Source organism: Drosophila melanogaster, chromosome 2R, assembly GCF_000001215.4.
Source record: "Drosophila melanogaster chromosome 2R".
Lineage (NCBI taxonomy): Eukaryota > Metazoa > Arthropoda > Insecta > Diptera > Drosophilidae > Drosophila > Drosophila melanogaster.
The window spans coordinates 8323630-8351207 of record NT_033778.4 but is presented as its reverse complement, the minus strand read 5'-3'; the positions used below and the strand labels follow the sequence as shown (position 1 = coordinate 8351207).

Below are 27578 nucleotides of genomic sequence, written 5' to 3'. Positions count from 1 at the left end.
CGCTAACCAGGGCCAAGAACATTGCAGCAAGAACCAGGCCAGGTCTTCGCCTGCTGCCTGCTCTTCGCCATCTGAGTATCCAGGTCCGGATAATCCCGACCGAGTATTTGCAACATTTAAGCCAAAATGCAGAAACCGGTTGGCCGCTCCTCATCATCGTGGTCATCATAATCATCACGACATCAGTGCGGCCGGGGAGCGAGGAAAACACCCACGAGAAGGCGAATCAAATCCGCTTGGCACGCACGTATAGAAAGAACATGGATGTGCAGCTCATAGAACGCGCGGTTCATTGCGCATGCGCGACATGCTCCTCTTGGCCAGAAGGAGTGCACTTTGTGATCAGCTTATAATTAGCCAGGCTCTAGTGCGAGTACCACATCCGTGCTCGACTTTCGCCAGCTGGCGACCAAAGGCCAAAGGCTTGGCCGGCGGACGGCGGCTCATTAGACGCCCATGAGTCACCCAGCGGGTTGGCTTTAGCCTACGGTCGGCTTTCAAGAGCTGCCGCCTTGGCCCCAAAAAAAAAAAAAAAATGGAAAATGGCCAATGGATACTTGGGTACAGCTGCGTAGTCAGTGGGTCCGCTTAGATCAGGCCTCGTAATTAGCTGTAATATATCTCCGGACAACTCAAGTCCGGTTCGGTTAGAGTATTTTCGGGTATTTTACCCGACATTCAATGCATGTACCTTGCTCGAATCTAATAAATGACCAATATAATTTTTATATAAATTGAAGGCATAAAAACATAAGAATCGTAACAGGAAATGTACTCACATGGTATTTAAGTAAGTGTAATAGCTGGTTAGTTTGGGAGATGCTCTTAAGCCACTAAGCCACTAAGTAAGCACTTCCAATCATTTATACGAGCTAATTAATATGTATGTACATTTATACCACCAATTTAAGTTCGTTAAATAAACTTTTATTCTATTCCTGCATAAGTTTCAAAGAAAGTGTGTTAATTCGTTTCATTGGTTGTCTTGCAGCACATTAATTTTCAATAGATTGTACTTATAACTTTATTTTTTCCCCTGGCCACTAATTCGATTTTTATTGCACCTGGATTTTCTTGTTTGGCGCTGCCAATAGACAATTTATTTCTCAGGTACACACACATTTTTCCTCAATCGCCGCTCGAGTGTGTGTGCTGATTATTTCGCGCTTATTATTTGCTGCCTTTGAGCTTGCAGCCTTTTCCTTTATTTTTTGCTTAATTTTCAATAAATGTTGCGGCTTTGTTGCCGCTTGTCTCTCCGTCGCAGCCGATTACTCATTTGACTGCAGCACATAAATTTTATGCACTTTTCCATTTTTTTTCCTTTTCTATATTTTGATTGCTTTATTTTTATTAATTGCTTTTTACGGCATTTTGTTAGCAGCTAAGTTGGTACTCGTAGTATCTCGCCGTCGCCTCCGAATGTGTGCGTGCTGTATCGTGTGAGCTGATTGTGTCATTAGAGTGGATCGCATTCGACGGATACTGAGACTGCAAATGCGACAGAGACAGAGACAAAGCGGCCAAAATGCCACGAAATGCGGTCGAAGAGATACTCGAGACCATGCGGCGAATTGATTTGCCATTAGAATTGGGTCAGCAATCGGTGAGCGTTCGGATTTAATTGGGAATTTAAATGGGTAAATTACCAACACCATATTGGATATGGTAAGTGGATATGTCAAGGCGTGCTGGGGTTTCCTTTTTAGAGGGCGGTGTCTACAAGCCATTTTGCTTAATGTTTACTTGCACAGCTTATGTTAATTGCTTAGCAATTCAGCTGGCGAGTCTACGAACAAATTATATTTGTAAACTATTATAGCTCAGAATCTTTGCATACCAGGGAAATGTAAATTGATAGTCCAATGTTTTTTCCCGCCGAAACGTTGTTTATTTTCATTGGGGCTAACACACTTCGTCAGCTTGAAATGAACACTCAAGCTGATCCTCCCTTTAGTTTCCGAACTCATAATTCAGTCATTTTTACGATCAGCCACAAGAATCGCCTAAGGTCCACCAGAATTATCCGAAATAAACTCGAAAATAGAACTCGCATTGATCAGCAGATCGCTTGTTGTTCCCAATCGGGTTTCTTAGCTGATTCGCCACCAAAGTATTTGTGTGCCACAAGGCAACAAGCAACACAGAAACCCAAGACCGCCAGCAAAATCGAGCTGCGAACCAACGAGGACATGCGAATATTTTATTTATTGCTGACAATTGCACAAAAGTTTTTTCCCTTCTGTGATCGGTTTTTTATGGTCATTAAAATTGGGACAAAAATATTTTGACCGCGCTCGAAGTCAACGATTTGTTTTTTTTTTTTTTTTTGTTCTGAATTTTGAAGCTTTGTTCTGGTTGCTCGTTTTGTTATTGGGCAATTCTAGAGCACGCCGGCCTGCGGCAAGAGTTTGAGTTCTGTGCCGCGGATTTGCCCTTGATTGGCCAGGTTGCAACATTTTGCGATCGAACTGATTAGCCGGTTCCAAGGCGGCGACTAATTAATGACTTCGCATGCTAATTAAAAGCGCACCGGAGAAACCCACACGTGAGTCCCAAGGGAAACGAAATCGCCACTCGTACAAATTTCTAGATGAAACCAGAGACAAGAGTATGGGATTCTTGATGACAAACGCAGCCCAATCTCAGGGGTGCCTTCTAACTCAACCCTTAAGGAAGAAAACATGTTCATATCTATTCTTATAAATTTGAATTAAGATAGATTTAATGAATTTCCTTCAAGGTGAAGCTATCTAGCTATGTGAGCTAATTTCATTTAATTTCAAGTCTTTACTTAATTTTTATTTTATTTTCTTAGCCATGAGCTGATTCGCTTTTATTTTGACCACTATCGCTGCAGTTGCTCAGCCTGAAATGGGTAATGCACAGATTCAGCAATGCTGTTCGACTCACCGACTCGGTTTTGATGTTGAGCGCCAGGACGTGGGAGGAGCTGTTGGAGGAGGCCGACGGCGGTGAAGCGGGCGCCGCTCCGCTGCATGGCGACTTGGCGGCAATGGTGGAGGCGATAGCGTTCAGCGGCGAGCGGCTGCTGGGCAGCGGACTGGCCTCCCGGAGCGGACTGCTGCCCGCCCCCGCCCCGATGCCGATGGCCATGCCCAGGCTCTGGGAGTAGGGCGAGACCGGCGACTTGTTGGCATTCGTGGAGCAGTTGGAGGGCACCACGGCGGCGGTGGTGCAGCTGGTCAAGGTGCTGGTGGCGGAGCTGGAGGATGACGAGGATGAGGAGCAGGACGATGACGAGGAGGAGCTGCTGCTGCTGTTGTTCGTGCTGCTGCTCTTGTTGCATATCATGGCCTGCATTTTGGTATTGTTGTTATTGTTATTATTGTTGCTGCTGCTGCTGTTGTTATTGTTGTTGTTGGCGGCATTGGCATTGTTATTGTTGACACTTGCCCCAGCACCGGGCATCAGGCTGCCATCGCAGAACTCTCGCTTCACAATGTTGCTGCCGTTGTTGCTGGAGTTGGTGGTGTTGCCGCCAATGTTGCTGCTGCTGTTGCCGCTGCTGCTGCCGCCGCCGGGTGTCGCCCCAATGGCCGCCTCACATGGCAGCACCGTGCCCAGCATCTTGTCTAGCGTTGTGTACTGTGACTGTGACGTCGTGGATTCAGCGGCACCGGCGGAGTCCTCGCAGCCCTCGGCCATGTCACGTGTCACTGACCCGCACGCATCCTGGGCCACTCCTGCAATGGGCAACACAGAAGGGGCTTAAGTACCTCGGTGTGCATTAAATATTAAGTCCATAATGGTAGGGGCTTTGGGGTGATGTACACTAAGGATTTAAGTGCAAGAATGCGTTGCCAACCGGCTGGATTGACTTACACCTTGTGAATGAGAAGATGGCCAACTAACACATACCTTACCATTCCCATTCAATAATCACAAAGTTGGTTATGAGAACAAGGATTAAAAAGGAAGAAAATGCTTTTATCCATTTTGGCAGTTAGCTTCAGCACTGTAAGAGTACGAGAAACCATTCAGAGATGATACCTTCGCAATTATCTGATATCAACATAACTCCGTTTTACCCCTAAAATATCAAATGACATCTGGCCGAACTCCCCCTAACCTGCCACTCATTCCATTGGCATTCTACGCTGCCAACCCGCTGGGGCCATCATAATTTAGAATTTACATTTATCGAATATATTTCGTGCACTTAAAACCCTTGCCCTGGCGCATTAATTTCATTAATTATCCCTGTTGCCCGTCGGTTGACCACGGCAACAACGCACAAACAACAATGAGGGCCAAGATGCAAGGGGTTGGCGAGGGGGGGTCGGAAGAGAGAACCCACACACGCCGCATAATTTTGCAAATGCAAAACGCAGACGGCGCTCCAGTCTGAGGCCATGTCCTTGCCGAGCCACGACGTTCTGCACCGGACAACGGACGACTTTTACCGCCGGAATCGTGAGGAGGGAGTTACACTCAAAGAATTAAGACGTAAAGAAGTTAAGCAACCGAAACAAACACGATTTGAACATACTGCTACTAAGGAGAGTCCTAGGAAGGCAGACGTCTTTTTACACATAAAACCTATTTATTGGTTAGTCAGCGTATTAACTCACAAGTACCCCGATTTTCGTTCAGTGTGAGACTCGGCTTGATGGACACAAAAGCCGGAGCATACGGGTGGCTTCTGCACAGGAGGGATGCAAGTTCGGAGGAATGTGGGTGGAGCATTTGGGCGGTCTGCACATTCGTAATCGAAAATTTTACACCTACTCTGCATTATAATTTATACCCGAAGAGGGACAACTGACCAAAAGTGGTCGGGAAGAGGAAAGAGGCGAACGTGTCTGGCAAGAAAGTTTTCCTGCATACAAGAAAACGGAAAATACGATGGGAAAAAAATTAAGAGCGGGATGGAGAGGGAACCGAAAATGTAATGCCCGAAAATGTTGTGCAAGTGCATGGGGTAGGGAGAAAGTTATCCGGTAGAGATAAGGATAATAAGAAGGCGAATTTTCGAGAGGCTTGGGCACGCACCCTGTGAAAGGACATACCGGCAAAAGGACTCCTCTCGAAATCGTCACTCAACTGAAATAGATTCCACTAAATGTCATTTCTTATGGGATCAGGACGATGGGACAATCTTCGGCCTAAGCTGCACCCAAAGGCGTCTAAATTTAGGCAACAATTTGCACTAAAGAGCTTACCTAACTCCGGCTCACAAAGGAAACATCAATGCCTATGCTTTGACGTTTGGCCCCAAAAAGGAGAGCCACCATTTCGTCCAGGGGAGGCAAGGAAAGGTCCTTCGTTGCATTGTCTGCAGGTCTACACAAAACGGGCGTTGATTTTAATGCATAATGCATACAGCTGGCTCCTGTCCCTTGCACTCCTTCCAGAACCCACAGCTCCCAACATCGCAGGACCTTTCCTGTGTATCTGCGTGTATGTGTATGTGCCTGTGCCTATGTGTGTGTGTGTGTGTGTGTCTGCAGCTGTAATAATGCAAGCAACTGCACTCGGAACTCAGAACTCGGAACTCGAGTCGCAGTCGCAGTTGGACTCGAACTTCTGCGGCTCGGATTCAGACCCACAGTTTGCTGTTTCCATACACAAAGCAAAAATGCGCCATTTTATCGAGTAGCAAAAACACATTTAAATATTCGTAATGCTGCGAAGAAGCTTAACAACGTACTTTCTTAACTAAACCACCAAACGGAAAAAGTGAGATGTTCCATGATGCCACAGAGCAAGTGGTAAGGCAAATATATATTACAATATATAATGATGTGATCCAATTATTTTTCTGAGTGTTCATTGTTTGTGTCGACGTTGGCCAGCCGGCAGCAGTCAACGAACGCACTTTTCCGGCCACATAGCCAACGCCGTAATGAGCCACAGGAGGCGGGGACTGGGAGATGCCAGGAAGGGGAAAAGGACCTGGATCTGGATCGGGTGGTGGACAGTGGAAGGCCGGGAAACAGGGGAACGGAATGCCAGGACTGTTCCTTGAAAGTTGGAGTGTGCAGGACATGCAATGCCAATGCCTGAGCCTGAGTCCGAGTCCGAGTATGAGAATGAGAATGAGCAAAGCTTCGTGTTGTAGATTTTGGCCAGGAAAAGGCTGTTTTTCGGGGGTGGTGAGAGGGCGTAATAATTAATTTCGTACGTTGCATGCAAATGTCTGGCCACGACCCCTGCGTTCCCCTTCTGGCATATGCATAAGAAGCAAAAACAATGCATAATATCAGGGGCAGCAGCAAACACAGAGTGCACATCGGCCACATACAAAATAATTTCAAGCATGCGTCAACACAAAATGCCAAAAGCCTGCAGAGATGGAATCAAAGGGAATGGGAATGGCTCATGGCCCATGGCTCTCGGCTCTCGGCTCTTGGCTCCTAGTTGCAAGTACAAGTCGGTGCAACATGTTGTGAAAGCAAATTGTAGCGACAAAATGTGCAGCCAAATTAAGTACAATTTGCGCATATTAAAGTCGGGCCAAATTACACGGAGCAGCAGCAGCAGCAGCAGCGGCAACAACGGCAACATTTTGTCGCTTCCTGCGATCGCCGCCTGCCTCGAAATCTAATCAATAACCAGCAAACTAGTAGAATTTCATGTAGCACACTAAATAGCACGATTAATTATCGCCATGCTGGCAACTATAATTCAAATCAAGCCCGCTTCATTTTCAATGCACGCCAGCAACATGCCATCCGCAACGCAGTGCTCCTATCGACTTGCCAACGCATTACAAACCGGTCTAATTATACTCATTTTCTTGCTGCCTGCCACATGTTGCTGCTGCTGCTGCTGCTGCTGCAACTGCTGCTGCGGCTATAAATTGCAATTTCCATGCAACTTTCTATCGCCGGTTAAGAAGCGAGCTGGAAAAATTTATCATTCAAAGGTGTCCCTCCATCTCCATGCTCCATGCTCCATCTCCATGCTGCATGCTCCATCTCCATGCGGCATGCTGCACACTCCAAGTTCCAGCTGGATCGATCGCATATAGTCGTTTGGCGAGCGTTTTGTCTTCGACAGCAATTCGTAGGCAATATTCAAATTAATAAAATCATCAATAATTTCGCCCGGCCGGGACTGGCAAACATGTAGAACATGTTGCTGCTGCTGCGCTGCGGTGCAGCAACTTGTTGTAATTAATAGTCAAACTAAATTGTAGCACACTTGCCATCATTTAGAGTTAGGAGCCAAATGTGGCACAAAGCAATTTTTGATTAGAAACCGGGCACCCAACTCCGGCCAACGGACATCGATTGCCCCTCGGCCCGCAGACAACTTCATTTTTATGGCCAACTCTGGGGCTATTAAATTTTTCTTTTGATTTGTAATTAGCGCAAAATGCATATTAAATAGCGAACGCGACGAACTCGAGTGCCTCGGCCTTTGAGGAAGTGAATGGAGGTTGAGTCACTCGAAGGATAAGGAGATGGGGTGGCGGGGAGTTTTTGGGCTGCTTTCGGCTGCTTATGTCAGCAGGGTAACCTGGCCAAAATAATCAATAATGCGCCGGCATTAAGTCATTGAGTTGAACTTATTTATGCAACATTTATTCACGCACACACACACAGGGGGAGCAAAAAAGTTTTGCAACTTGGCTTTGTTGCTCCTGCTCGATTGCACTGTTTTTGGGGTTGTTGCTGTTTTTCCTATCGAGGGTGTACGGCCGAATGTGCAATTTTCTTAAAAATTACACACGATTACACATGAAATACACCGGCTGATATATTATGGTAGGGCCAAGGGTTAGGGTGGAAATGGAAAGAGAACTTTAAGTTTCCAAGGTGTCGGAGGAACTGCGACTGGGTGTGTCCTCGAAAGAAAATTTGAAGAAATTAACTTCGAAATAAGTATATTAGTACAATGGGTTTCATTGTATAAATAAAATTTAGAAGCAGAAACTCCGGATGAACATTGAAAGATAAGATACAGTCATTGATTCGATTTGGTAATGATTCTATACTTATTTGATAGACATATATGCTTAAGATATGCTCCAGTAAGTAAGTTAGTAAGTAATATCTTGATTATGCAATTTATTTGTTTTTTTTTTTCCGTTGAAAATTAATATTGGTCAGGAAAACCTTTGTTTCCATTTTACCACTGAAGGACCAAGAACAATGGGCACTTGCAATCCGGTCAGTGGACTACGGCCAACTGCCTTTCATGAGCGCGTTCCATTCATTCGACAGCCATTCTCCACTCAAATCATTAAAAAAAATAATAATAATAATGAAATTTGCGTGATTCAAGCGGAGCACGCACTAGGCGATGCCAATAGCAGCAACAACAATCGCCGGAGGCGTTCTCAATACAACAGCAACAGCTACCATAAACACATGTGCAGTAAACGCCCCCGGAAAAAATGCAAAAAACGGGAAAGGAAGTCAAAGTCAGGCCCGGTCGAAGCTGAAAAATCAACCCTCTCGTGTCGCGAGTCCTGGGTCCTTTCTGCACCATCTCACTCTCACTCACACTCACACTGCCCAGACATTGTCCTTAATGCGCCGCGTAATGAGTTATTCGCATTTTTCCTGCTTTGTTTTGCGCAGCTGACTCCCTTGATCGCCCACATTTGGCGATTTTAATTCATTTAGAGCAGGAAATAATAATGGCAAAAAATGGGGAGCACTGGCTTTGTGAAGGTACAACTTTAAATGCCCTAAGGAGAACCTAATGATAAGGTGATGCACTCTCCTTGGGATAACTTGACTACAGTACGTACTCTTTAAAATAGTTTCAAATGAATACCCCACTTCTTTATTGCTAAATGTGTGTTATTTCTTCAAAATAAACGGTATTTAATAGTTGTCAGACCTGAACGAGAGAGATAAGAGAAAGTTAACCAATGGTTTGAAACTAGATTTAAGATCGAATGTATCTGAATATCACAGCTGATCACTATCCTCATGGTAAAAATAACATTGCCATTCGCAGTACGTGTTCCGCACACAGCTAATGGACTTAAACTCAACTTTAGCCAGTAACCTTATTAGCCCACATACTTGGTGCCGAATGCGGAATACCCTCGACAGGGAGCTACTCGCCTCGAGTGGGTCGAGAGTTGCATGTCCCGTTCCGTGCTGCAGTCGCATAATCTAGGGGTTACGAGGAGGCCTGGGAACGGGCGGCAGAATTGCACCCCGAGCCGCACACGACATCTAGACATGAGAGAGCACAAAACATAATTTCGCTAAATTAGCGAAAAACAAAAGAAGTGCCAGGAGGAGGGTCAGATCCAGCTCCAGCTCCTGCTTCTGCTCAGTTCATTGCGGATCCTTTCCGTTCGCGTTCGGTCTGAAAACTCCCCAATTGAGCACGCACCAAAATCATTTGCAGACTCGACTCCGGGGGTGAAGCGGCCATAATCAACGTCTAAATATTTGGTAAAACGTAGAAAAAGAGGGAAAAAATTGGATTGTAACCTGCATTTTGGTGCCGGGCAGCGGACAACTAATTATAAAATTTTGCAACCCCCGAAACGGAGCGGAAACCCTTTTTGGCGAACTGCATGTGTCCGGGGTAAGTGATTGTGTACGTGCTCATTATGGAAATTTCTTGCTTTCCCAATTCCATTTTTTATTTCTGCAGCTCTGCGGCGGTGCAAAAATTAATGCAAAGACCACAGTCGGCGGAGTGGGGCGTTAATGACACGAAGCCAGAACGTGGGAGGGGACTCGGCGAGCGATTCGCTTGACAAAGGTTTATTGGGGCTTTGGCACATGCGATACGCGATTATAATTAGAATTTGGCTGCGGGGTGTTGCACTGCACATGGTCAAAAGGACCTCGTGCGGCATGACATGACCATTCCGAGGGTGGTTCTACTTATCTGGGGTTGTAAAGTGTTTTTATTCTGGCCGACGGGCAGAGTGTTATGGTAATCGAATTTTGAATCGATTAACCGGACAGCAGTCCTTCCACAGCGGGAGTAAGTCACTTAAAAAGGCCAGGCTTATTTGCAAGACCTATTTCCTTTCAGTAAGCTTGAAATCCTCACAGATTCTCTGATCTAAGCCCAGCCTTTAATTAAACATATCACAAATTACAAAAAATTGGAGCGTGACTGTACTCTTAAAATTAAGAGCCTCATAAAAATATTGGCGATTACCAATAAAACCAATAATAAATACCAATACCAATAATAAATACTGGTTTAAAAATATTCAGGCCTACTAAAAAAATGTTTAATACGCATATTATTTTTATTGCACAATTAAATGTACAAGATTAGGTAAATTAAAATTGAGCAACTTAAGTACTATAAGCCTTAAGTGTGATATAAAAGTTTAGCGATTGCCCGATTACCGATAACACTTTCAAATGCATCAAAATTCAGTCTGTACCATTACCATTTGCATACCCGTAAAATGCAGCTCTATAATGAGCTGCACAATGTGGAAAATCATCTAAATGGCCGCAGTCCACCGACTAAGTTGCATTCAAATTGAGTCTTTAAGCGCTTTATTAACCTCCGATAAAGTAGGACGCGGGCAGTCGGGGTAGTGCGAATCAAATCCAGTGTTGCACTTTGCATGTGCCCTTTGGCGAGAGCAATTAAGCGGAAGGAGACGGCAATATTGTGTGACTGTACCTAGCCGTCCGACTGCACGGTAATTTATTATTTATTTATTATAATTATTTATTTGCTTGACGCGGTCGCTTATTAAAAGCTACTTACAGCCCCACCAGCGAACAATGGGCCGGGCCATTAGGAGCCACCACTTCCACCAAGCCCCCCTTCAAACAGCCATATAACTTGGTCATAATTACTGCAAGTTGCAGTTTGCTCATTGCAAAAACATTCCACTTGATATGCCGGCCACGTAGCTGCACGCACCGCTCGCTAGATGGCGCTTGTATGGTATGGCATGTCATTTGTTTATGACAGCTAACCGCTCATAATCAAGAGGGGTTATAAATTCGCCAGAATATAAGCTGATTATAAGCTGATTGCGAGTGTGTGGGCGTGGGGCGGGGGTTTTTTAATTAACTTGAGTTAAGGGGAAAGTCATTTGCGGAGCCAATGGCTGGATAATGGCCGAGTTCAACTAAGATAAGGACTGTACTTATTAGTTCTGCTCTGCATGCAAAACTAGCGAATGGAAAACGCAGTTTTCCGGCAATGGCCGTTTGGAAGTGAAATTTTTGATTTCAATTGAAATAAATTTCCATTAATATTTGTTAATTGTTGGTTAAGTGAAAGAGGGAGTGGGGGGCGAAGAAAGCAACAATCGTTATATTTGCTAATTGAGATTTGACCTGATGATATGGCGAAATGAGCACAACAATAATAACTAACGATGAGCGAAATTGACGTCAACGAAAAATTGTTGCTAGAAAGAAATTCTGTGAAAGTATGTTAATTAATGGAGAAAGAACAAGAGGCAAACGGAATGCTAGAAGCAGAGTTTATACGCAAGAATAATTGACTTTTATAGCGAATTTTAATTTTCCACATAGAAACTGGCAAAAGATGCTCTAAAAAACTGTTAAGCCAAACAAAATAATACGATTTTTGTTGTCATGTTCAATATAATTTCCAGCCTGATGACGTAAGTCGGTTTGTCTGCGTCACAATCATATTTCTATTTTGTGGGCACTAAAAGTAGCTGCTAGCTGCCATAGATCAACATCCTTAAAAGATTTTGGTTTATATATCAAATGTACAATCGGGAATGTAGATTAGAAAAATCTAGCTGATTAATGTAATTACTCTATGCAGGCGTTTTTATGGTTCTTGCCACACAACCTTCGATTGGGCGACGTAATCCACGTAAACCCATCCAGCCGATTGCCTTGCATTCGCAGACGCCTTTCCATTATGCAAAGGCCCATAACTAGATGCCTTCAAATCTGCCCAGTCTTAAAGTGCTCCACTCCATGAGTAAATGGGCCTAGCGGCATTCGGCAGAAACCCACTGTGAAACAACGCCCAGCACTTGCAGCTCACGATCAGGATCCCGTCCCGTCACACTTGCCTGTAATTTGTGCCCAGAGTGGCAACAAAATCAAATGGCACGCATGAAATTAAAGTTTAGGCGCGCAAAAATTTATATGTGCGACGCCGTGTGCCAATTAATGTAAATTACGCGACGGCGACGACGGCAACACGACACCGACAACGGCAACAGCAATGGAAATTGCAACTGCAACTGCCACACTGCAGCGATATGGCAACGCCGCTGGGCCTCAAATGAGGCCCCCAAGGGGCGCACCACGCAACTTTTTGAAAGTGCGCACAACAACGCCTGCAAGAAATTAGCGCCTGAAAACACACATTGTAAAATATTATTAAACGCGTCAATTTGTTGCCGTCAGTCGGCGGCGACTCAATCTCGGGGGCTCATTAAGTGCGTGACGGCCCCGACTGATGCATAAATGCATGAGGCCAACTAAATCGGTCCGGGCCAACTGTACCTAAAACAACGCAGATGGCGGCAAGCTAGTAGATCACTCGTAGTGGTTCCAGAAAATGTAGGATCCTTCATCTCAGCACAATGCTGTTTTGTTTTTAGAAAGTCCAAGTCAATAACTTATTGTTTTAATAGAATGTGATAGAACGTTTTGTATAAAAATGATCTGGAATAATATTCTAAATATCTTAGCATATTTGAATGTATGTATGTATATACAAGCTATCGGCATACGTTATATTTAAATTTGTGCCAACTGTACACACGTTTGATAATTATATTTGAAAAACTCGATTATCTAACATCAAGCTCTGGCCGCCGTCCGTCCAGCTTATTAAAAGGTTAAATATCTTTGCATTGAACTCGTTATCGCAATTGCCGTCGACGATATCGTAATATCGCAAAAGACCAATCAACAAAAGTATATTTATTTAAATGAGTCTAAATTACGGCTCATTGAAAACGAATTGTAGAGAGGCATTCTATGATTGGAAATCAATATGGAAACAAAAGCGGAACGAATACGTAAATTAATAAAATCAGAAATCAGTGAAAACGGCCAGTAAATGTTCAATTTATGTGACAATAATTGAGGCAGGCAGTGGAACTATGACGACAATAAGTCGCGGAGGGGAAGAAAATACAGAGAAATAACCAATCAGGGCCATATTAATCAATCTTTAATGAAAGTAATTTAAATGTGTTAATTTTTTTTTCAACGTTCCACTATTGTTTTGCTGGTGGTGGTGATTTCTTGGAAGTTGAAGGAGCCAACAGTAAAGCATGTCTCTAGATTTCCTCCAGTGTCTTCAATTAAATGAGGCATCATAAATGACGCAATCAAGACTTACTTTGCTGCTCAATTATGCCCCTGCCTGGCCATAATGCCAATTAATCAACAGCGGCAACACAATACATATTTATTAATAATCAGTAAAAATAATTTAGCCAATTAACAGCAACAACATTCCATGCAGTGTCGACTCAGAAATCACAGAGAACTCAATAGCTCGCAACATGAAAACCTCCGCTCGGCGTTCTTTGTCGGAATATTTTCAATACTGTTGCAGCTAGCCGCGTTTGTGGAAAGACATTTTTGAGTTTGACAGATTTAATTATTGTAAATAAAATACGAACGCAGCCAAGCAGGCCAAAGGGGTAATTAAGTGAAGTGGCATGAGGGCTGCTGAGCCGCATAAAAACCGCTGAGTTTGTTTATTTGGTTCCCCAAATTGATAGACTCTTTGATTGTTCACTGCCAAGAGAAAATGCACTCGTATAATGTTCGATTTCAGCTTGCCAGCTGGAAAATTTTCAAAATAGCCGGGGTAATAAATTACTATAGATAATAACTAGATGGATTGAATGCGAAACCGAAATGAAAAGGCAGGTGGTGCTGTGATATTACACTGATTATTTGTCAGAAACCATATTTGACTTTTAGCCAAAAAAGAATACTTAAATAACCCTGTCTATAGGGCCAATTCAGAGAATTCCTATCTGACACATGTCCCCGCCGCAAAGCTGTCTGTCTCCGTCCGTCTTTCCATCTGTCTCTGTTGCTCTGCTTTTGCCAGTCAATGGAAAATTGATCAGAAATTATTGCCAATTGAGCGCCAAAATCGCTGGCACACAGCACACATGCAAAGTGCGCCTGTATACACTGAAATTTGCGCTCATTTAGGCTCATAAATTGCAGTCAAGACATGGATATTCGAGTAGACCCCAACAGAAAGAGACGCGAGAGCCAGCGAGATAGAGAGAGAGAGAGAATGAGAGGGGGAGGGAGTGGCAAGTATCGCATTTGGCATTCCTTTGCCAATAGAAATCAGCTTTGTTTGACGCTTTTTACATGCCAAAGTTGCCATAGTCGCAGTGGTATTGTTGGATATTTGTCTGCTGTTACCGTTTATTAATTATACCAGCTCCAGTTCGCCGCTGCTTTATGGACTGACTGGGTCGTGAATTTGAAATTATGCTAAATTACATATGCAAGTGTTGATGCCGGTAATGAAAAGTCGGTCGAAACGCTTCGGATTGGCTGCAATCGCAAGGCAATTACACATACGCAGCGTTGGCCAGATCTATAATTGCCAGCAATAAAGCCGAGACTCATTTAGATAACTTATTCCTGTTTCGAGCCCGGCAGTTTCGCTATTTTTTTTTCCAGAAGTAAGGGAACGGGGCATATCTTCCCAGTAGCATAAACAAACCCTGGCCAGAACACACATTAACACACACACACCTGCGGAGAGAGAGAAAATCAAGTCAGCGGCATAACAGAAGCCCAGCAGACAAAGGCCGACGTCTCTCGAATATACAAAGAAATACATACATATACATATCTGGCGAGTGATGCGCGAAAAAAGCGGCCACAGGCGCCGTGACATTGCTGCCAACTTATGAAGTTGTAAGAGACACTGCTTAGCGTCTCGGCCATGGCAGAGAAACCAAACTTGGCCCAAACAGGCGGCGCAACAGGCGGCAGCTGCGACAACCGCAAACACGGCCAAACAGCCAAAGCGACACAATCGGCCGGCGCCTCCACTTTGGCTAAGAGCAGCAGGCGCTCAGCAATCGGAAAACATCGCCGCATGGCCAACGGTGAGCGTGCGCGTCGGAAAAAGCTCGCCGGGAAAAGCCCCCCAGAAAACCCCCGCCCACAAGAGGTTGTGCTTATGCTGCTCGCGCTGCTGTTGTTGTTCTCGGCAGTGGTGGTGGAGCTGGAGGCGGAGGTGGAGGTGGGGGAAAATCGGGCAGATGAAGTCAAACAGATTTGAGCAAGTGATTGCACAGGGGAGTGGAATGATGCGGCGATAAAGTGCCACGAGTGGGGCGGCTACTTTTAGAAGTAAGATACAGTAGTTTGTTTGGTGGGGTAATAAAAGATACTGAATTTAAGATACGATATATTCATGGCGATATTATTAAATCAATCAATTATGTTAAAGAAATCGAATGAAAGGGCGGACTAAAAATTTCGCGCTTAAAAAAGCTTAGTGGGTGCTCAAGCAAAAAAATGGGAAAGTTGTAGATGCTTATATAAACAACTATAAACTATAAATTGTATTTTATTTTATTTTACTGATGCTGCACCTATTTTATCCTTAGTGATTTATTAATCAAACAAAACTAATGTAATCTTTATAATCGTAATCCATCTGAAATAAAGATTTTTATTTCTATTCTCCATTCAGTTTCCACTCAAAACTGGCAACTTGATCCCTAAAGAGCCGCCAAGTGCACTTAGCAAACACTCAAGATTCTCCCATTTAACACACATTTTTCTGTAGACAACCACCACCCACACTTTCGTCCCCCCTCTCTCACTCACCCCTATACTTAAAGTTAACAACCTCTATTAGATACAACCACTAAAAGAAAAATTACAGACACTTGGTAGACACAAACAGCAGAAGTCAAAAGGAAATACAAACAGCGTTACAAAAAAAGGGAAACCTCATTTTTGGCAACCTTTTTCAACTTTGGCAAATCTTTTTGGAAAATAAAACACGACCAAGTTGAAGAAACAGCACTCCTCACACCGATGTTTTAACATATTATTTTGGCACACGACCCGGCAGAAAAAAAAAAGAAAAGGCTGTGGCACACTTGTACCATTGATGGCGAAAGGGGAAGGGTGAACGGAGAAATGGGGGAGAGAGTGGATGGATGAAGGGACTCAACAGGTTGCTTCTGTCGCCATCCTCAGAAAACTTCCTTTTTCTATGTGCGACTGTATGGGTGTGCCTGTGTGTGTGTTTTGGCCCTTTTTGTGAATGAGCTCATAAAACGTTTTTCTTTTCACAGCGCCCGGGTGTTGATGTCGTCGTTGTCGGCTGTCGGTTGTCGTTTGTAGGTTGTAGGTTGTAGGTTGTCCCACGTCCGTCTGTCCGTCCCTTTTTCAGGACTGGTGACTGGAGACCGGCGTGCGCCCCAAGTTGCTCTTTAGTTTTCAATTTTTTGCCTTTCAGCTCGGTAGCTGGCTTGGCTTTTGTGCTGCCTTTGGCCCAAACCGACGACCGGGGAGCTGCCTTTGATAGTCTCGGTTTGGGCCAGTCCGCTGCTCGTTTTGATTAAGTGCGAAACAATTAAGGCGGCTACTTCTGCTGCTGCTGCTGCTGTTTACGTAGTTAATCGGGCCGGGGTCACCACAGGCGGAGTGTGGTGGGTCACAAGGGGGCACGACCCCAAAACAGCTGCTCTGGCTAACCAAGCTAACTGCTTGTGGTTGCTTTGAGCGGCGTGGAGGGGTGTTTCGGCACTAATACGGATAAAAATAGGTTATGGCTACGTTATAGGTGAGGGAAAAAGGGGACAAACTAAATAACGAAATTATTTAAAAAATTTTCAGGAATCCATGATAAAGATGGTGTCGCATTCATCAGTATGTTTCAAAAAGTTAGAATGAATATACATCTAATCAAAAGAAATATATAACCAAATCAATGCTTGGCATATTTTCGCTTATATTATCTTTTCAAATTATTTAGTTGCATCAACCAATATGTAGATCTAGCAATCATATCCGCTGCAACATAATGTTCCCTTTGCACTCCAATCAAACATCTCATTAGAAACTAAACCAACCGTCCGTTGCAAGAAAAACCTTTCGCCCTGGGCCTTATTACACTCCGTCTGCCAACACCAACGCCAGAACATGATTCCTTGCCATCTGCTCTCCGCAGACTGCTTAGCCACTTTAGCCATAAAAATATAACACCTGCTTATCTCGAATGCCACCCGGGCGGCAAAGAACCCAGAACCCCACAAAACCCCCCGAAGAGAAAAGCCACAAGCCTGAAGGCAACCGAAAACATTTCTCAAAACGAGGCTAAACGGGAAGGCAGTGTACTGATTTGGGGTTGGTGTGGAGCACTGGCCGTGGCGATGGTGAAGAAATGGTGCGGGCACTGACCTAACCCCCCCGTAAAATGCTTGAGCCAACAAATACCGTAAAAACACTTATACGGAATTCCTCAACGCCTGGTAAACCAGGGCTGGGGCGTAAAATCCACCCCATGAAGCAGACCAGGCAGCTCAGACCAGACCCCCAATCCGAAATTCAGAGAACAAAAAAAGAGTGCCACAAGCTAACAGAACGAAAGCCAGAACAAAGTTTCGAAAAGTCGCTGCCAAGTGCCGACGGCAAATGGAGACGTAACCCAAACTCCGGCAAATCTTGGGAAACATTTAACGGATTTTCTGAGGGGGCGTTAGTCGTTTTACATGCATTATCCTGGCCAGAAACCAAAAGCGCTACAAAAAAAAGTGTTGACATTAAAATAATAATTTTAATTGCCTCAAATAACACAAAGGTCGGCGGTGACCCTCGGACAAGGATGCAGCACAACCGAGCTCTGGGAATGTGTGAGCGGGGTCTGTTCAAACACAAAGGGTAATTAACATTTTTCTTTTCGTCCGGGTCCTGGCCGAAGGATAAGCAGCTTGTTTAGCCCGGCCAAAGTCAAATGAGCAAAAAAATACAAATGGCAACGGAGCACAAAAAGGACCCGGCACACACATTACGTGGGTTCGTATGGGAGTTCCTTTTTTGCGGTTTCGCATTTGGTTTAACTTAGCTGGTAAGTACACCCCCAGGTTCTTGGGTGGCCCCCCGGAATCTGGAATCTGGATTTACGTTTCTGGATGCGGGATTCAGGATTCAGTCGACCGCCTTTCAACACCTTCAACAAAGCGTGAATTAAGTGCTCGAGATTTTCTACACTTAATACAACAAATTTACAGCGGCTCCGTGCAACATGTGGCATGCCCCTTCCCTCGTCACCCTGCCTCGCCGCACTCCTCACTCCGTCGAGCTAATTGCGCAATTATCTCGTTTTGTGGAACATCTGTGCAACTGTGTCGCGTCTCATTAAGTGCGATCTGACTGCTCAAATGCCCAGAGGGCCGTGCGGACGGACAGTTGGAAAGAAATTTTTTAATTGCATTTAATTAACAATAAGTTAACGAAAAACACTGAAACGAAACATTAAATTAGCTGAAACTTAGACCGAAATTCCTGATCTGCAAAGAGGAATGAGTGGTTGACTGTGCCATGCTTGGTGATAAATCTATCTGAAACTACAATAGGGCTCAATTTTAATATTATCCATAGGTTGGGATAAAAAAAAAAACAATGAACAAGATGTTAATGTATCTTAGGATATTCAAAGGAAATCAAAAGAAACTAACTCCAATTGATAAGCAAGAAAACGCTAGAATTGGAATAATATTATTTTTCTAGCCCTTAGAATCAATTATGCTTCGACTCGAAACTCGAATTTGTCTATCGGCATAATTACCCAAACACGACAGAGTCGCATTACAGCTATCGTTTATCTGGCATCTTTGACAATCCATCCATCAAGCATGATTGAATCCGCAGAACAACCCCGAATTTCCGAGTTTAGTTCCTCGGCATTCCATTTCCATACTGCGATACACGCAATGGCAATGCGGTAAAGTAGTGTTTTTAATGGCTAATTGAGCAAAATAGCTTATGGAATAGAATTAATTATAGTGTTTCATGTTTTCGGACTACGAAAATTCGGCCTGTTTCACTTAGCTCCTCATTGTTCACGCAAAAGCATAAATTGTTTAATTGCTAATTAAGAATAGGAAACGGGCAACAAACGATAAATGTAATGAATTAGAAGGCGAATCGAAGGCAGTTGACATTACTTCAGTTCTAGCGTGTGACAATTCGCATTAATTACAAGAAATGCTCCAAAAAATAAGCCATTAAGCGGGGCCATTCGACTATATAGACGATTTCTGTTGGTGACGGGAGGGGATTTGAGGGACTCCGAAATGGCGAAATGAAAGTGCGGAGATCCCCCGACTTGCCGCATTTGGCGTGTTTTAGGCTGCTGGCGCAGTTGCTGCTTGGACACTTGTGACATTTTCTTAATTGAAATGATGCGCGTTCGTTGATAAAATTTCGTTGCCTCCATATACGAGGGTCTATACGAGAAATGTGCTCATATAAGTACGGAGCCACTTGGACACTCTCCTGCACGTTTTGCTGATGATTATTATTACTCTTCATTATTGTTCATTATTAAATGAGCGGCGTGTGTGCGTGTCTTTCGCTTTTGTGTAGGCTCTGTGGCATGCGCGGCATGCAACATCTTATTTTGGTGGGTCGGCGAAAAGTGAGCCAATCCTCGCCAGATCGTCTCCAAATGGAATCGCTCAGAGAAGCGATGTTAAGCGAAATAATTGGGGATAGTGTAAGCACGCGGCACTCGGGAATGCGATCTTTGTCCCACATATTTAGTGCAAACAATGATAATAATCAAAAGCAATGATAATAATAATAATAACAATAGTATTTATGAAACTGAAGAAGATCTACTAGTATCTAAATGAAAATTCTAATGTACTTAAATCGATAGCATAACATACAAAATACTTTCATAAATAGTCATGCGTTATATACTGTAAAATCCCAAATAAGAAGACTTTACTCGTTGAGTTTTTGTAAGAAACTGATTTTATTTGGAAATATCTTCGGTTTAAATAGGTGACATGAGAATCGCATCTTAAAGTAAATGGCCTACGCAGAGGCCTAAGTAAATAGTCCCCGCCTTATCGAGGTCCCACGCTCGGGCACATCTGCCTATCTTGAGCGGCGAGGACCTTATCTGTGGTCTCCCACTAAGGGACTATTTTAGGAGGCGGGGAACGATCTCAAGTGACTGACTCATGTAGTGTGCACTTAAATTACATGTTTTTGAGCAATGCACCCATGTCGCCTTAGATAACAAAATCCTAAATATAATTTATCGCTCTCGATTCATTTACATAAGATATGAACGGAGCCCAAAATTGTAAGTCTTTAAATATATTCGTGTTCATGTGTGAACATATACAAATACAAAATCTACAATTATGGTCGGTTGTGCAATGCATTTTCGATTGCAATGGCAGTCGGAGAAACGCACTTCCTGCATTTTTGCCACCCTGCCTGTTTTAGGGCAATAAAATCTCATTTTATGTGTGCGCAAGTTTGCAAATTGGCCACACATCAAAAACAGAAGTGAAATCCTTTCAAGATGCCCGGCCCGCCCCGAACTCGCCTCATTTGGCCAACTTCAATGCCTTTGCGGGGCATAATTATTACTTTAATTATGCTTAATTAAAAGGCCGCCCACCGGAGGCGTGGCCGCGGCAGCTGTCCAAAATGCACGGCACATAATTAAGCGTTTTGCTTTGCGGATTTTCTTTCATTCATTTTTACGATTTGCCTACGTAAAGTGACAACGTGACGCGATGGTTGGATATGTGTATCTTTTCTAGTTTTTGTTTTTTTTTTTTTGTTTGCGGGGTTACGGGGGAAATTGCAATTCTCCGCTGGCTTTTGGTTGTTTTTAATGAGTGTGTGTGGTGTGTGGTGGTCGCCTCCTTGTTGATTTGTCCGCAGTCGGTTTGTTGTTTTCCCGCTTCTGGTGCCGCTGCATTTTTATGCGTTCGTCATCCGTTTGTCATAAAAAAGAAACATCCACTGCAGCAACATTTAATTTTTAATTTAATATCTAATCATTTTCCGTCGTCGTTGATTTTCTTTTTCACAGCTATATGTGCATTAAAAGCTGTCGCGATGCATTTGGCCACTAATGGGTTTTTCTAATTTGCCGAGACTGCCACTTCGAATAGTAAAAATCCTTCAGTCAATTTAATGAGATATTTCACTTTCGCAATCAAAGGAAGCCGAAATCGTAAATATTAAGTAACTAACATTCATCGTAAGTAGAAGATTACAATTTGAAGTGGAATCAAAGGCATTTGTCGGATCGCAGCCTATAAAATGCCGACGGCTTTTTCTGAGCACTTGCATTTAACTCATAGATATCACGATTTCTAAACACTGGTCTTAGCTTTAATACTTGAAGATTTGTTTATAATTAAAGAACCGAAATGTTTATAGAAACCATTTAACTGCAACAGTACTTTACTTTATTATAAAAGTCAGAGTTGGTTGTTGCATAATTCGATAGGGATTTGAAGCTATCAATTTATGTAACATAAGTTACTTAATAAACCAAATTTCAACAAACAATACAGTGCATAATGGAAAAATGTATGATATGAACTTTACAAGATCTTCAAAATCATGCGTGAAGATATCTAATGTAATTTGTGCATTGAAACCTGCGCTCAAGTACGTGGAAACCTTAAAGATAAATACCAGCTCATTGGGCCACAGTATGCACCCGCTGAATGTCATTCCAGAGTTTGGCCAATGCATCTGTGGGGGCCAGTGCAACTGCGAGCCCAGTTAATTCTCGCTAAATAATTGCCAACGATAACGAGGCGTGTGTAATGTGTAGTTGGGAGCAGGGCAATGGCAATAGCTAACTCTGCTTGGCAACGACAATGGAGCAGGCAACAAAGAGGCTAAATTCTGTATTAATTTGCAATTAATGCAGCTAATTATATTTAATTAAATGAGCGGGCCACGCTAACAATGCACTGCATAGATACGTTTTCTACTCGGATGCCGATGAGGGAAGGGCGGTGGGATCTGCGGGATCGCTGGGATCGGTTGAATCGGTGGAAACGGCGGCGGCAGCAGGGATCCAAAGTGGAGCTGAGGGGAGGGGAATCCAAGCAGAGCTTGGACAGTGGGAAAAATGTAGCGCAGGTTGGTGCGGCTTTGAAATGAAACTGATTATTACAATTGTTGTTACGCCCGCTGGCGCTGTTGTTAGTGCGAATTGTGCGCCGCTGCTGCTGTTTATTGTATCTCATAGATACGTTTAGATTATTTTTTGCAAAAATGACACTGAGCCACCGGCAAGTCAATTGTAATACGTTTTAGTAATTTTTCGTGGGGTGGCAGCAGTCGCAAGGCTCAGCACATTAAACTATTTATGTGTAGAGTTTCATTCTGATTTCGTTTTAGCGATCGTTTGATGAGCCTCATTGTTGCAAATTGCCACTGTCCACTGCCGTCGAGCCGTATTATTAGTTTGTTTGTGGCTATTTATTATATTTGGTTTTATTATTAGAACGTCGCAACTATTTTTGAGACCCTCGCCAAGTTTGCTCATGCACATGCCCCCATGCTCATGCCGGTCCAACGATAATGCTGATGTTGATAAAATTAACGTTAATTAAAGTTATTAACCGCCTGCAGCGAAATCGCATCAATTTATTGGTTTTTGCATACTACCATGTCAGGGTTGAGATTTACATAAAAACTGCATTTGGCTGTTTCGAGCAATATTCGAGTGAGTGGAGTGCGTGAGAGGCTAAAAAGGTTTGATATTTCTAACTTGATAATGATGATGAGCACTTCACTTAAATGTCTTTTTTTATTGCAGCCCCATTATTTAGCTTACCATTTTGGGTTGAGTAGCTGCCATAACGTTCAGCCATGCAGATTTTTTAAGCTTTGTAATAAGCCGGAAATTTTGAGATTTATTTAAATATTTCCGAAATTCATCCGCTAAAATGTCCAACCACTGACACACGTAAAAATTTGGCGTATGGAAATTTTATCAAATCAGAAATATATATAAAAGTTTTAAAATTACTTTTATTATGATATTACAATTAATTTTAGTAAATCAATTATATACATGTGAATATATATATATGTGAAAAAAACTGTTTCAGACTATTGGGAAGACCATTTATAATTACTTTAATACCTCTAAAATTTGGTTCCCATAAAAGATTTTAAACTGATGATAGTCAATTGCATGATATACTTCTTCAAAACATATAATATAAATTCACAAGAGCTTAAATCAAGTACTTTGAGATATTTACCGTTATTTACAGATTCGCAAGCTGTTGCCAAAATCAACGAAAGAGTTTTTATGTTCCACTAGCTTTTCCTGAATCCTGTTTTTCATTCACCTTTTAATGGTCGTTTGGTTTTGATGTGTAATTTCTTAACTCTTATCACAATTGAGCACTGTATTCAAAGTATTCATGAGTACCTATGAGTGTAGCAACGAGTATCTGACAGATGGTTATCACCCACGCACTTCAGATGAGACGATCGCAACGCGCCAAAAATTCGGAACTGAGTAGTTTCGAAACGGATTCAAAAATCGCGGAGCAACGGCTGTACAAAACACATGGGGCTCAAAAGTTGCAGTGGCAGCTGTTAAAGATGAATCGTGGGCACACGCCGAAGTTTATTTGCTTGGGTATTGTATGTTGCACTTTGGTTGTTTGTTTGTTGCACGAGTCGAGGGGCGTCCAAGATATATGTGGCCGTTCAATGCGATTCCGGTTCAGATCAGCCGTCGTACGTTCAGGCGCAGCGTCGTCCGTCGACTGAATGAACGTGTGGCGCACGAGCGGCGCTTTGGACCCCCAGCAATCGCAATCATCAGCATAAGTAGCAACAGCAAAGGAGCAGCAGCAACAACAGCAGCAACAACATCGGCAAACACGAGCAAACAAAACGAAGGCGAGGAACCCGAAGCCGCAGGCCCAGCTCAGCGGGTGCGAGCGAGAAAGCGACCGGGGTCTCTCTCACTCACTGCCTCTCGTTCTCTCTCGCTCTGGCTCTCTCTCTGTCGCTCTCTCGCCCACCCCCTAGCCCAAGCCCCACTGGCGGTGCAGCGACGCCGGCAGAGCGCCGACTGCGCAGGAGCAGCAACGGTATATATGCAATTTGCTTGGCACTGTTAAAATAAAAATAATGACGTCATTAAGCGCACAAATGAGCGGCGCTGCTGCTGCAGTCGACGTCGACAGCGCTGCCGGCGCAGACTGAGCTTATAACTGTTGTTCTGAGAAGGAGAAGTTGCACACTTGACGAAAGGCGAGCACTTAACGACGGCGAGGCAGAGATAGAAAGAGAAGGAGAGCGGTCGCGCGAGGGAGAGGGCGCGAGTGTGGGTGAGCGCTTTTGTGAGCGCATTTTGAGCATTTATTACAGCTAAACATTGCACTTTTTACACCGAACGGTGGGAGCGCATTTAGATTCTACATACATATCTTTGGAGATTTGCAAAATAATATTCAAAATCTTTAAACTGTTTGACATAATTTTAAATCCACTTGTACAAATTAACAATGCTTAATTATAATGGAAAAGTAGGAAGTCACCGCAATTTAAAAATCAATAAAATTTATTTTTATTTTTCATTTTATCGTACCAATTTAGAAACTTAATTATGATTTTCTTAATAAATGCCACAACCTCTCTCAACACACAACAACTTAGAATTTATTTTAAGCTTCAGAGGAAATTGTTGGATAAACCAAACCTGTGATATGCATCACAAGACGACTTGTCAAATGCCCCGAAATTTCACCCCAGCTCGACCCCTCGACAACTATTGCTGGGAATTAATAATTTAGGTCTCGATCCGCAGAGCAGAGCCAATGCCAAAAGCTCCAGTCACTCAGCTCGTCGGTCAAAACCCCACTCGAAGCCCAGAACCCTCTTGCTACCACTCCAGCCCTCCGTCCACCGTCCTCCAACTCCCACCCACCCACAATGTGACGTGTGCCGGGTCTAGTGAACCACACCCCTCCGCCCCTTTTGCAACGGCTCGAACCGCTTCCAGAAAACCGAAAAGTGCCAATAAATATGGAAACGTTTTGCCTTGTTCTGCCCACTCTTCCTCCCACTCTTCCACCCAATTCTCTGCCATCCCTCTCTGCCACGTCTTCTGCTCCTTCTTCGGCACTCTTTCATCTCCACTGGCAAAAACTTTACCAAATTTCAATTCAATTTATAAGAAAGGCGGTTCTCACTTTGGGTAACATAAAAAGAACGTGATAATTAGATCCAAATTACAAAAACATTAATTTCATAAAATTAAATTTTAAATTTTCACATTAGTTAAATTAGTAACTAATATATTTTATTTTTATTTTATTAATTTATAAATTGGATACTACTGATATTATTGATTGCACGTAGGTTACTATACCTTTTATTCTCCATATAATACACTGTAATAATTACGTGTACATATATTTTCTTTTTATCAACACTAACAATCATAAATTTTTTAGGTGTATCCTTGCTCCTTGGCTACCTTTGCACTAATTCACATTTGATGTTTTGTTGTCTGCGCTTGTTGCCGTTGCCGCTTGCATTTTTCTGGTCAATGAGGTTACAGTCAAGTCACTAGACAAGCCCCCGCCGCAGTCCGCCCCCCTTCCCACCCCTCCAGGGGGCAGAAGATGCAGCAGCGACCGACCGGTGCGGTCTACAACCGGTCGAGGCTGTCGGTCAGTCGAGGCTGCCAAACGGGCTGCCCCTGCCGATTCCGTCGCCGTCTGTCCACCAGTCTAGCCACCCACCCGCTTCGACGACTATCGGAGGTGTCGATGACGTCGTAGTCGTAGAGTCGTCGTCTGGCTGAAAGCCCCTTGAAAACCCCCCAAGGCCCCAAAGTCCCGGCCAGCCTCCCCCAAAAGCAGAATCTGACTGCAACTGCCTACGCCATTTGATGATTTTGTTGTTGCCCCTCCTAATGTGATTTGCTAGGGTATGCACTTAGGCCTGTTCGGCTGTTCGGCGATTGCCCAGATTCCGATGCGAATATCATGCTCATGATCAAAAGGGTAGAGTACGAAGATCAACTCGATCCGAACGAGATCAGTCATACATTTAACTGGAGAATACCCTCTTTTTTTTACCAATTTTAAACGTATAGCTATGCTGGTTTCTGATGTAATACTAATGCTTATTACATTACATATAAACTCAATTAGTGGTAGCTATATTCCCGAAGAGTATTCCCAATTCGCACATCTTAAAAATGTTTTGCTGGCTGATTTTGTTTTTAGTAGCCAATTTTGGTCAATATTTAAGTGCCGCTTGATGCTTCCACTTCGACGGGCACTTCACTGTTTTGTTACCCGGTGTCTAGGCCTGGTCCACATCTCCTCATCAACTTAATTTTCAGAATTTTCACTCGGACCCCGCTCGCTTCGACCCTGACTCTCTCTCTCTCTCTCTCACTCCCTCGCCCCGTCTTTGTCTTTCCCGTCTAATTTGGTGCTGCATTTTACCGGCAGCTATAAAGCATATTACCGTTAAATGTTGCACTGTCGACTTGTCGTCTAATTTACTTCACCCGTGAGGGAAATGGGTGGCGAAAAGTGGGCGGTGGGCAGTGGGTGGGGTGGCACTGCGGCCGAGGATGCGGATGCGGATGCAGTGGGGCCACTGCCCACTTTCCATCTTGGCTTGATTGTCATTGCAGCTCGTCGGTCTGGCCGGCAAACTGATTAAATTCAGCACGCGCCCTGCGGGCATCTTGGGAAACTTCTTCCCCAGCAGGACGAGATGCCCCAAAAGGGGTTTAAAGGGGGCCGGGGGGGTCGTATGCACATGAAAAAATTGAATGCTACCTTCTACTCTAAAAAACACTACTGTCCATTATAGTTGACTTCTAAATAACAGGCACGTATAAATGCTTTTAGCAAATTAGAAATTGAATAGCACTCTGATATTATAGGAAAATATACTTTTATACACCTTTATAGATATAATGATATATGATATTAAGGATATATTTGCTGTGTAGAAAAGGAGGTTGCTGCCGGAGCGTGGTGGTAACTCAAAGTCATCAGCTTAGACGGGCCAGAAACTAGACGCTCTACATAAATTTGAAATTAACGTTTTCTAGCACATTGTCCGTCTACCTCTCTCTTTCGCTCGCCTCTCCCCATCCCTTTCTGGTAAGCCCCCCTCTCTCTTTCTCTCTCAGGCGCTTACATGCTTTCTGTAATTATCATTTGCCAGTCCGTTTGCCTTGGAACACACACGCGGACCAGCGTCTTGGCTTGATCTAAACTTGGCTTTCGGGCGTACTCTATTGCCCCTCCCCCTCTTCCGCAGACCGCCCGTAATTAAATGCAAATCTCCCGTCCCCGACTGCGTCAAATATATGGTCGTAGTGCCGAGGGGCAAACTGTGTCCAGATTTTCAGCAACGTTCCGAAACTTGTCAGCACCGCTCGGCGGTGCAAGAAAAATGAAGTGAAATACTCGAACGTGTATAAACCAAACAACATTAAAATTATCGCCTAGACAAGCCATAAAGACTTGGAGCTAAAGGATCGCCCCCGACACCGGATCAGAGATACCCTAAATCCATTCTTTTGCAGAAACAAAAATATTACTATCCCATTTAAATATTCTTTATTAAGCATTAATAACTTCTGGT

The 27578-nt window shown here is 43.6% G+C and overlaps 1 protein-coding gene across 3 annotated transcripts in view, besides 1 other annotated feature; it reads right to left on the bottom strand.

Moving 5' to 3' along the window:
- The window catches only part of pdm3 (pou domain motif 3), a 68791-nt gene extending 45073 nt beyond the window's left edge, over positions 1 to 23718 (bottom strand). For all 3 annotated transcript variants that reach the window (NM_001201956.2, NM_001144145.4, NM_001299264.1), the window contains exons 1-2: positions 23201 to 23718; positions 2914 to 3707 (exon numbers count right to left, since the gene is read on the bottom strand). In NM_001201956.2, coding sequence (NP_001188885.2) covers positions 2914 to 3669 — 756 coding nt within the window. In that variant the 5' untranslated portion in view covers positions 3670 to 3707; positions 23201 to 23718. The remainder of the gene's footprint in view (positions 1 to 2913; positions 3708 to 23200) is intronic.
- Positions 19863 to 20291: a mobile genetic element.
- Positions 23719 to 27578: the final 3860 nt, after the last annotated feature.